Raw genomic sequence first — 10,930 nt, forward strand, 5'->3', positions numbered from 1 at the left:
TTGATGCGTCGCTATTTGGCTTTTGGCATCCACCCCGCAAAAAAATGGATACCCCTGCTTTGGGTTCCTCTCCATCATCCCTTTCAAACAATAAACGAGTTTAATGGGCATGTCTTTCTTTCTTCACTCTGTTTTCCTGGAGGCTATTCTCCCCATTTTCTAGATCGGGGTCAGCAAACTGTGTAAAGGGACAGATAGTAAATGTTTTGGGACTTTCGGTCACAACTACATACTCAATCCTGCTGGTAAAGGGGGAAAGCGGCCACAGACAATACTAAACGAATGAGCCTGGTTGTGTTCCAATACAATTTTTATTTTTTAGATACTTAAATTTCATGTCATTATCTCCTGTTACAGAATAATAATCTTTATTTTTTTCAACTATTAAAAAATGTAAAAACCATTCTAGCTCATGGGCCTTACAAAAAAAGGATAGTTAGCCAGATCTGGCTGCAGGCTGTAGTTTACAGACCCTAGTTCTAGATGGGTAAACAGATAGTTCAGTGACCGGAACTGGTGCTCACACATCGAGATAGAGCCAGACAGGCTCTATCTGATTCCATGCTGGCAAGTATAGTCAGGGTGATGAGAAATCATTATTTTTCTCACTCTTGGTCCAGTTACATACAGAAATGGCCCCTGTTGTTGTAAGACCAGGAGATAGGGCTAGGCCCCAGGGAGAGGAGAGAGGGGTGGCTGGCAGTGCTGGAGCTTGAGTCCTGGGGAGGGGTTCACTCTCTCTCAGGGTGGGAGTTGGGACAGGTGTAGGTGCAGGATTTCCTCTGCTCGCTTTAGATATGCAGCCGCCTTCTTCTTCACACCCTCCTGGCGGGCAGGTGATGGGTCACCTATAGAGAGAGAATGGCTCAGCTGAGGTAACTGGGTTAAGAATCCCTGGTCTAGTCCCTTACAGTTCACAGAGTATCAATGTGTGTCTTTCCCCTTCCCTGGGAATCAGATCTATTCTCCCATTTTGCCAACAAGGAAACTGAGGCCACGAGAGGTAGAAAAACTGCTCAAGTTTAAACAGCTGGTCAATGAGGAACAACTCTGATCCTTAACTTACTTGTTCTTCGCTTTTCCCTCTTTTCCCTGGATCGTCCAGGACCCCAGGCCTCACCCTCCTCCTTCCAGTCCTACTCACCGGGAACTCCCTGAAGCAGGATGTGAACGCCATCCCGGTAGCCCTGCAGAGCCGCAGGGTAGGCGCCTGCCTTCTCGTCTCGTAGGGCCTGGGTGATGAGCTCTGTGGCTTGGCTCAGGTAGGCAGGGGTGGAACCTCCTTCCTTGTCCTCTTCCTCCTCCTGCCCTCCTGGTTCCCAGGGTTCCTGGTCTGGCCTCTCGGACTCTGCCTCCATTGCTGCCAGCTCACCTATGTGGGTAGGACTGGGGCCTGCACCTTCTGCAATCAGATATGGAGGACTCAGGCCAGACTGGCCCTCCCTTTACCAGGGCCTGCCGCCCATTCCCAAAACTCTCTTGCCCATCAGGGTACTAACTCGTCCCAGGTGGATGGGAGCAGTGCAGAAGCAATCCAGAAGCCACTGCGCACAGCAGACTAGCCATATTCTATTTGATTGGTGTTTACGTGCTTTTGTAAAAACAGCCCCCCTTCCAAATTCTTTCTTTAGCTACACATTAACTTTAGTTTGTGGGCTCTGGGTCCCTTGTCCCACTTCCTTCCTGACTACAGTTGATCTATCAATCCAAGAATTCTTTCCACAAAGTTTACCTGACCAACTACACCACGCCAAGTGTAGAAACATTCCAAGCCTTGGAATCTTAGAATGGATTCAGAGAATCTTAGGGCTTTTTTTGAGGTCTTAGAATTTCCACTGAGGCCCCACATGTGAAAACAGTGGGTGGCAGACACCCTCACATTCCAGAAAGAAGGGCTCATTCTGTCCCCCAGGACTGACGGAGAGGTCGTCAAACATCCGCTCTGCAGCTTACGTAAAAGAAGACCAGAGAGCTCGTGAATCAGTGAGGAAAAGGTGTTTGACGGGAAGATGTAGGAGTACGAAGCACCTTGGCACACGACTGGCCTAGTGAGGAAAGGGTGGGCACCTCTCCAACCCCACCCAAGGGTCTCCTGGAGGAGACCATGGGCCTCCTGCAGGAAGTGAAGATAACATCTCCTTCCTAGCTGGCCCGCAGCTCTCCCTGGGTTGCTGATGTGTAGGCAGAAGAATTCTTAGGGTGCCCCAATACTAGAGTTTAGGAATTTGGTGTATGTGATGGAGAGAGAGAAACTGCCAGCTCCTTGCCTGGAGAATTGTGATGGTGACAGGCTTGCTGGAAGTGGCTGCAACAGTACAGGAGATGAGGTAGCCCCTGAGCAAATGGTGCTTCCAGGGTTTGGTGGGGCAAGGATTTAAGCATTTTCCCATGGGCCGAGGCAATGTCTCATGGGAGCTGCCTTTCAAGAGTCTTGACAGGTTCCTGTCCACGCATCTGGCCACCAGGCACCCCAGAGGATTTGGCTGGGGCAAGGCAGAGTATTTGGATGCTTGCCTCTTGGAGGCTGGGTACATTAGTCCCAGTGAAACCATGTGGCCCTGCCTTCCCCGCCGCCCAATCCCTCCCTCCCCCCGATCTCCAACTCTGAAGGGGCCAGAGGAAGGAGGGTAAGGAGCAGAACTAGAAGGAAAAAAGAACCCTCCTCACACTCCTGTTACCATGGCCAGGGGCCAGGCCACCAGTCAGTCCTAAGTCAGATGGGTACATGAGGCTGAAAACTAGATGGGAGACAGGTTCTGATCTAGATCAGACCCGAGGATGAGAGAACTCAAATGCCTGGAACTGATCAGAGAGCTAAGGGTCTGTCAGGAGGTCACTGAAGGTGAGAAAGGAAAGCCAACAAAATGGGTTTTAAAAGATCGCTGAGGAATCCAAAACGAAACTGATTCGTGATGATCCCAAAGCGGATCAGCCACTTCAACACCCCAGCTGCGGGAACAGCATAAACTCAGAGAATTTCACAAGGAAAAGTTCCAGTGTCTCAAAGCCTGGGACTGTCAGGTCTCCTGATCTCCGAGCCAGGAGCTCAGGACCTGGCCCTCTGTGGTGGCCTTCTGTCTCTAGTGCCCTCACATGCCAGCAGCTGCTCTGAGCCCAGACCTCACCCCTTTTGACCAACAGGCCTCTCCTGCCTCCAGGATCTGCAGCCAGACCCCGAGCCAGCCAGAAAAGCCCCATCTTGGGCTTCCAACAGAGGAACTCAACCCTTCACGGAGCAGTGTGACCTCTGCAGGTTCCAGAGCTTTCTCAGGGAGAAGACCCCACCTTGGGAAGTCGCTGATTTCCTTCCTCCATGGCCGTTCACTATACAGGGGCATCCAGCTTGCCACGCTGTACGCCGTGGACCCCGGCTCTGGACTATGGCATCTGCTTCTAATTCTCATCGAGGCTGCCATTTGCCCACAGTGGGCGCCTTTCTCAGATTTACACAAGTACCACGGTTAGTTGGTGGCTCTGCCTGCCCCCTGCTTGTACCAGCTCGTTACCTTCCCTGGAGAAGGGGTCGAAGAGGGCCAGCTCCGCCTCGGTAAGGGGGCCTCGGGCAGGGGAACCAGACGCCTCCTCGGTGCTCCCACCGTTGAAGAGGAGATCCAGGGCTTCCTGGGCAGGGCTGGATGGCGGGGGGTCCGCTGAAGAATAGATCATTGAGGACATTCATGCCTGCCCTTATCGCTTCCCAGTTTTCACAACGGAGTTACCTCTCACTGAATCCTTGCAGCAACCATGGGCTAGACAAGCCCATTTTTAGGGTTTGTGCCCATTTTACTGATTAAGAAACTACAGCCTAGACGATCCGAGCAGAGCTCCCAGCAGGTTGGTGGTAGAGGAGCTGGGGCACGCTCCAGGCTTTTCACTAAGATCACTGAAGAAGGAGTGTGCCCCTCCCCACACAGGACCCTCCAGCCCTGGCTCCCTCTGCAACCTCCATGTACCTGGCACCTCCGACTCCTCGAGGCCCCTCTTCTCCACGGGGAGTGGCTGGGGCAACCAGGACTCATCAGGTGGCGGCCGGGGCTCCTCTGGGGGTGGTGTGGGGATCAGAGGGGGTGGCAGGATGTGCAGGTCCCTGGATACCTCAGAGGGCCGTGTCACCTCCCCACCCTGCAGGAGAGAAAGACCAGCCGGGGGAGGGGGTCACAGGGTGCAGCCTGGTGGGTGGAAGGTTTCCCAGGCACTGGGGAGGAGGCCAACAGGGACACATACTCGGAAGAACTCCTTGAGCTGGGGGCTGTTGTTGAGCGCGGGGATGTGCACGGTGAAGCGAAGCAAGTCTTCTGCCCCCTTTCGCCGTTCCTCGATCACTGAGGCTTCGAACCGGCCTGCAGCCGCCAGGACAAGAGGCAGGGAGAGAAGCGATGACCCGCAGGGGCCTCTGGCCCCCAGGCCACTATTCCTGGTTCTGCCTGGAGGGGATCTGAGCAGCCAGCTGCCCCCTATTCCATTCCATCAGCCATCTTCCTTAACTCCTCTCGAGGTGGAGGTGCTTGTGAGGAGGGACCAATCCCTCTGTTCATCCATTTTCTGGATGTTTATTGAGCACTTACTATGTGGTAGTTTCAGAAGGTCAGTGAGAGAGAAGCAAGCTCTCTGCCCTCATAGATATCACATCCTAGACAGGGGGAGGCAGGTAACCAATTAGAAAATAATTTCAGATGGCTTTAATGTAATGGGGAAGAAAGTAATGCTCAGAGAGGGGAAGTGACTTGCCCAAGGTCACACAGCAAGTATCGCTGTTTTTCATAGTTTCACTGCTCTGGTCTATGTATCATGCAGGGTTATCTAACAGAGTAGCCTGCTGCACTCCCCACTGCCTGGCATAACCTGCCGGCAGCATCCCGTCACCTTGCTACAACAGGTGAAATCTAGAGACCCAAGTACAGATCGGCCCTTTCCAACAGAAATATAATCCGAGCCGCATGTGTAACTTATAATTTTCTAGTAGCCACATTTAAAAAAAGTAAAAAGAAACAGGTTAATTTTAATAATGGTCTTCTTAACCCAATACATCCAACGTATTCCCCTTTGAACATGTAATCAATACACATACACTGCTGAGATAGTTGACATTCTTTTTCCCACGTATATGTGACCCGTACAGCGCGTCATAGCTCAGACTCACCATGTCTCTAGTGCTCCCAGCCACGCTGGCTCATGGCTGCTGTTTTTAGACAGCGTAGGTCTACAGGAAACACGGCTGTGGGCAGGAGTTCTGGTTCTGCCACTTAGAGACCCAGCCCCTTCATCTCCCTGAGCCTCGGTTGCCTCATTTTGAAAATGGGGTTACTGAGGACAAGAATGTTAAAGTACCTGACGCGCAATCAGGGCGAGGCTGCTCTGAGCCCCGGTGTCCCCATCTGTTAAGTGAGGCCATCTCTCCGGGCCCTTCCAGCTCTCTGAACAGTCTGTGCAGGGTTTCAGGCCCTGCCTATCTAGCCGCCACCAGCAGAGGTCCCCTGTGCCTGACTCTTCCACCATCTTTGGCCTAAATTCCTTGATTGCTGCTCACCGAACACCTGGGCCCGGGGGAACGCGGGGAACTCCTCCAGGCGGCGGAAGAGATTGCGGTGGGTGTAGGCCAGGTCTCCATGAAGCTTGCGGAAGTCGCTGTACCGCTTCCAGACCACCACCTGAGAAGGACAGGGGCTTGACCAGACCAGCACTGGTGGGAGGCGCCTTCCCCACCCCTGCCCGCCCCGGGGTCTGTGAGGATGAGGGCCGCAGCAACCCCTCCTCCCAGGGCCAGGGAGGAAAAGGGGCTGGCCTTACAGTAAGCAGCTGTTCCTTTACTGTTTCCCAGATCTGGAACTGGGGAATTGGCCCCCCTTCATCCCAGGAGCCTCACCTCCTTGACATCCTCTGGGTCCCTCTTTGAGATGAACTGAGGAAGAAAGGCAAAAACCAGGTGAGACCAGCGACTGACATCTGACACCTCATCGCCCTATAAAATCCCAGGATGCCCCAGGTTCCTCTCAAAGGGGCAGTGACCACTGGCCACTGGGACCAAGGTGTCCTGGCTTTAAGGCTTTGAGCGTAACTCAGAGCAGTTTTTCTACCATGCACCTCTGTTTCTTCATCTGCCAAATGGGGGGATCCCTAAAGGCCCGTCCGGACCGCTCCATCCTCAGCCCAACTTTTGTCTCGGTTCCTTCAAAGAGCCAAGTCCCTGTAATTCCTTTTGAAACCAAAGAACCCCAAGTCCTCTAAAAATTAAGGTGTGTCCTAGGACTGTGGATGAACACTCCTGGACACAGAAGAAACAGACACGGGGGTTGTGACCCCCAGAAGAGCAGACTGGGGTCTGAAGTAGAAAGAAGACTCCCTTTTCACTATGTTGTTCATAATAATTAAAAAATAACACCCTACAGTTTGGAGTACTTGACAGTTTTCAAAACATCTCCTGTTCCTTATCCTCGATCCCATGGAGGCAGACATCCTCAACAAGCCCTTTTAAAAAATGAGGAAATGGACACTCGGACTGGGGACATGAACTATACAAGGTCCCACACACCAAGTAAGGAGATGTAAGGACTGAAATCCTGGCCTTTGCTTTTCACGACAGACTTGCTTAAACTATTTTTGGGTAAAAGCAATCAGATTTAAAAACCATTGAGAAATATATACTTGACTAAGGACTGATGTCCAGACTAATACAAAGAACTCCTACAACTCAATACTAAAAAGACAAGACAAACAACCCTACCCAACTTGAAAAAGTAGGCAAAATACTAGAACAGGCACCTCCCCTAAAAGAAGACATTTGAGTGGCCAATAAGATTATGAAAATATACTCAATATTATTATTCATCAGAGAAATGCAAATTAAGACTCCAATGAGATACTACACATCCACCAAGAATGGCTAAAATTAAAGATGCTGATGATATCAAGTACCGGCAAAAATGGGAGAATAAAACAGAACAACCATGTTAGAAAATTGGCAATTTCTAGGAAAGCTACACATATGCTTATCAAATGACCCAGCAATTCTACTTCTAGGTATATACAAAGCAGAAATGAGTACACACATCCATCAAAAATGCTTGTACCCAAATGTTCACACAACTTCACTCCTAACAACTAAAATATTTTAGAAACAACCCAAATATCCAATAATAGGAGAATGAATAAAGGAATGGAGGTATAGTCTTAGAATGGACTATAACTACATAGTAAGAAAAATAACAAACTACTTACACATGCAACAAGGATGAATTCCAAAAACATTATATTGACACAAAAGAGTACTTGCTGTGTGATTCCATTTGTATGAGATTCAAGAACAAAACTCATCTATGGTGACAGAAGCCGGGGCAGTGGTTACCTCTCTGGGAGGATTATTGATTGGAAAGGTGCAAAGAAACTTTCTGGGGCGATGGAAATGTCTATGTCTTGATCTGAGTGGTGTTTGCACAGATGTGTACATGTGTAAAAATTTCTGAGCTGAACACTTACTATTTGAGCATGTTACTTTATGAAAATTAGGTCTCAGTTTAAAAAATTTTAAAGGTGAAACAATGAAAAAATTGAGGAATACCAGCAAGTGAAAAAAGCAAGATGCACAATGCCACTGTGCGTAATAACAACATGGATACTCATATTTGCTTTTAAATTTAGAGCTTATCTGCAAGGCTAGATAAGAAACGACCAGCAACGGTTCCGATGAAGATGATAAATGGGAATGGTAAAGGAGGGAAAATTATTTATCTTTAAAAGTTATAAAAATGCATCAAAGTAATGCACGTTACTTGTTTCAAAAGCCAACGGAAAGATTTATAGGAAAAGGTTACAGTCCCTTGCCACAACCACCCCATCCCCAAGTCCATATTCTAAAGAATTATCTTTTTAATTTGTATTTTTCAGGCATGGGGAATACATTATAAAAGATTTGGGGAGTCTATCGATAGACAAATGGATAAAGAGAATGTACATATATACAATGGAATATTACTCAGTCATAAAAAAGAACAAAAGCTTGCCAAATGCAACAACATGGATGGACCTAGAGGGTATTATGTTAAGTGAAACAAATCAGACAGAGAAAGACAAACACCATATGATTTCACTTACATGTGGAATCTAAAAAACAAAACAAACAAACGAAACAGAAACAAACTTGTAGATACAGAGAACAAAATTGACAGTTGCCAGATAGGAGAGGGTTGGGGGGCTGGGTGAACAAGGTAACAGGATTAAGAAGTATAAATTGCAGGTTATAAAACAGTCATGGGGATGTAAAGTATACAGGATAGGAAATGTAGTCGATAATAACGTACTAACTACGTATGGTGTCGGATGGGTACTAGACTTATGAGGGGGTCACTTTGTAAAGCATATAAATGTCTAATCACAATGTTGTACACCTGAAACTACTATTATATTGTATGTCAACTGTAATTGAAAAATAAATTAAAAAAAAGATTTTGAGAAAGCTCATTTTAAACATCTTGTATCTGCACTTAAATCACTTTGGCAGTATCTTTATATTCTTGCTCCTCTTTAATGGTTTAGTAGTTGCCTAGTTCAAAATTCTAAAGGTACAAGAAAATTAACAGTGATAATAAAATCCTTCCCCGAACCAGTTTTTGTATTTCACTCTACAGATATTATTGTAGTTTCTATTTTTAATTCTTTTCATGGTTTCTTCCAGGTCTCTTTACACAATGTGCTTATGATGTTGTTACTGCTTCATTTATCAACTTTAGTCTTTTATTTATTGACTTCCTGCTATGACTGTGAAGATGGAGACTTACTCCTTAAGTTCTTTTGAACTGTATGCTTTTTAAAAAATTGGACGAGTACTTTTCGAAAAACTAAAAATAAATTATTTAAAGAGCTTTTATGTAAATCTCTAACAAACCAAAAAACAAAGCTTACTCTAAGAGATTGGAGAACTAATATTTGGGATGAGCTAGAGTTTTTGTTAATTTAAAGAAATTTACGGCCTCACGCCCACGTACCACACCTAGGGGTGGGTAACCCAACTCACCGGATCGGAACTGCAGTCCAAGCCCTTTTAAGAGGACAGCGCCCTCTCATAACCCCGCCCCCTGATGGCTAGAAAGGAAGACGGTCCGCGCAACGGCTTCCCCTTAAAGGGGAAATATATTTCTGTCGTCCGAAAAGGGATGTTCTACCAGTGCCTTGCCTTAAGGTAAAACTCGGCATCCCTCTTGTTAAAAGGGTAAGGTCCCCGCTGGGCCCTACCTCACCTGCGCGGTCACTTTGTACTCGGTGTAGCCCTTGGGGTGGGTCCGGGGGTCGGAGACTGTGTAGTGCCGCAAGAAGTCGTCCTTCGCCTGGCGGGACATGGCAACTCAGCTGGAGCAGAGCCGACCGCTGGCCTTAGCCTCCTCCACGTCGCCCCCGCCCCTCCCGGTCAGCAGCAGCCAGCCGCCGCCTAGCCTGGGCCTGCGCCCTCGGTCCTCGGGCCTAGGGAGCTGGTCACAAGTGACAGTGCAGTTCTCGGCCCTGGAGCGCGGCCAAGGGAGCGTCTAAAAAGTTCTCGGTCGTTGGTAAATGGTAAACTAGGGGATTTGAGAGTACGGATTGGGGAGGTTGGATCACTCCTCTCTGCCAAGAGCTCAAGCCCACCCCATCCGAGGCAAACCCTCATCACAGATCTCCAAAGGACTTCTCCTCTGCTTACCAATTCCCTTCATCCATTTACCCAATTTTTATTGTGGCCAATATGTGCCAGACTTAACCAAATTATTTCTCCGTCTCCCTCCGTAGGATTCGCTAATGTGTGTTTTCTGGAAAGGTTGGGCAGGGGAGCAAAAAGAATTCGGAGAAGCACGATGGTGTCATGGGTTCGAAGTCATACTTTTTACTAGCTGTATGACTCTCATAAATGCCGGAGCCTCAGTTTCTCATCTCGAGAATGGGGATGTTTGTAATAGAATCTACTGCCGTGGATGTTTGTTTCTTCCTTTGTTGTCACTTCTTCCTGTTAGTACGGTTGTACCAGATCTTTGGAGGAAGTTCTCTAGTATGTGTAGCCTCCAGCCTCCCACCCCAGAATCCAAAGGTGCCAGCTCCTTGCCTTGCTCCAGGTCCCAGGTCTGGGTGGGGGACTCGCTCCTGAGTCCTTGAATCTTGAGTGAGGGACAAAGGGCACAGTGCCTGGCAAGGGGACCTACTTGTTCCTGGAGTACAGTGTTGGCTGTGGGTTTGGCTGCCCAGCTTCTGAAGCACTGTTTTCCGAGCCTGGATGTCCCACCTCCATCCGGATGCCGTGAGTCCCTACCATCATTCCAAGAAACTGTCCTTTCTGCTGAAGGCAGTTAGAATCGGCGTCTGGGGCAGGCCGTCAAGGACCCTGACTGTACCACCACCACCAGGCTGCGAAGCTTAAATGCGGCAGTGTGGGTGGAGCGCTTAAGCATTCACGGCTGCTCTTGTTACTGGAACTCAGATGTCCGGGCTCTGGATGGCCAGTCTCCCGAAAGAAGCACAAAGCAAAAGCCCAAATCAGACCCTTGGAAGCTCAGATATGAGGTAGCTCATCTATGAGGTGTTCTGGAGGAGGCTGGGAAGGGTGGTGTCCTCGCCTACTACACACACCAGGGACCCTCTAAAGACCCCTTGGGAGGGACATGGCTCCTGTTCTCTAAAGCTCTCTGGGCGGGACTGAGTCTCCTCGTTAATCATTAACTCCCAGGCCTGGCAGCTCCTAATTCTCCCCTTTCCACCTTCTTTTTTCCTGTCTCCTCCAAGCCTTTTCCTGTGTAGATCAGTTTAGCCTTTGGCCTTCTCCAGATGCCACCTCCGCCCGTTCCATCACTATGAGAAACAAACAGAAGAGCTTTCTAGAAGGCAGGGGAGAGGGGAAAGCTGCAAGCACACAGCTGCAGCGAGCCTGCTCCCCACATTCGCCCTGTGTCTGCTTGACCATGTGATGCAGATTTTC

At 48.8% G+C, this 10,930-nt stretch overlaps 1 protein-coding gene across 2 annotated transcripts; it reads right to left on the reverse strand.

Annotated features, from left to right (window-relative positions):
- Positions 1 to 292: 292 nt before the first annotated feature.
- SNX15 (sorting nexin 15) lies at positions 293 to 9,456 on the reverse strand. 2 transcript variants are annotated; one of them, XM_039860028.1, is made up of 8 exons: positions 9,231 to 9,456; positions 5,864 to 5,899; positions 5,528 to 5,648; positions 4,225 to 4,340; positions 3,954 to 4,122; positions 3,507 to 3,650; positions 1,145 to 1,402; positions 293 to 848 (listed from the first exon to the last, which is right to left on the reverse strand). In XM_039860028.1, the coding sequence occupies exons 1-8, from the start codon at positions 9,327 to 9,329 to the stop codon at positions 742 to 744; spliced, it is 1,050 nt and encodes a 349-aa protein (XP_039715962.1). In that variant the 5' UTR covers positions 9,330 to 9,456; the 3' UTR covers positions 293 to 741. The 2 variants fall into 2 exon arrangements, with proteins under 2 accessions (XP_039715962.1, XP_039715963.1); XM_039860029.1 differs by lacking the exons at positions 4,225 to 4,340; positions 9,231 to 9,456 and adding an exon at positions 9,008 to 9,095.
- Between the last annotated feature and the right edge of the window lie 1,474 nt (positions 9,457 to 10,930).

Source organism: Pteropus medius, unplaced genomic scaffold (genome assembly GCF_902729225.1).
Source record: "Pteropus medius unplaced genomic scaffold, Ma_sr-lr_union100, whole genome shotgun sequence".
Lineage (NCBI taxonomy): Eukaryota > Metazoa > Chordata > Mammalia > Chiroptera > Pteropodidae > Pteropus > Pteropus medius.

Excerpts from the sequence above, each read along its gene's own strand:
- SNX15 (XM_039860028.1), bottom strand. The coding sequence starts at position 9,329 with ATGTCCCGCCAGGCGAAGGACGACTTCTTGCGGCACTACACAGTCTCC. Across the intron at positions 5,900-9,230 it reads AGTACAAAGTGACCGCGCAG|TTCATCTCAAAGAGGGACCC; the intron begins GTGAGGTAGGGC and ends TTTCTTCCTCAG. Across the intron at positions 1,403-3,506 it reads CGACCCCTTCTCCAGGGAAG|AAGGTGCAGGCCCCAGTCCT; the intron begins GTAACGAGCTGG and ends ATCTGATTGCAG.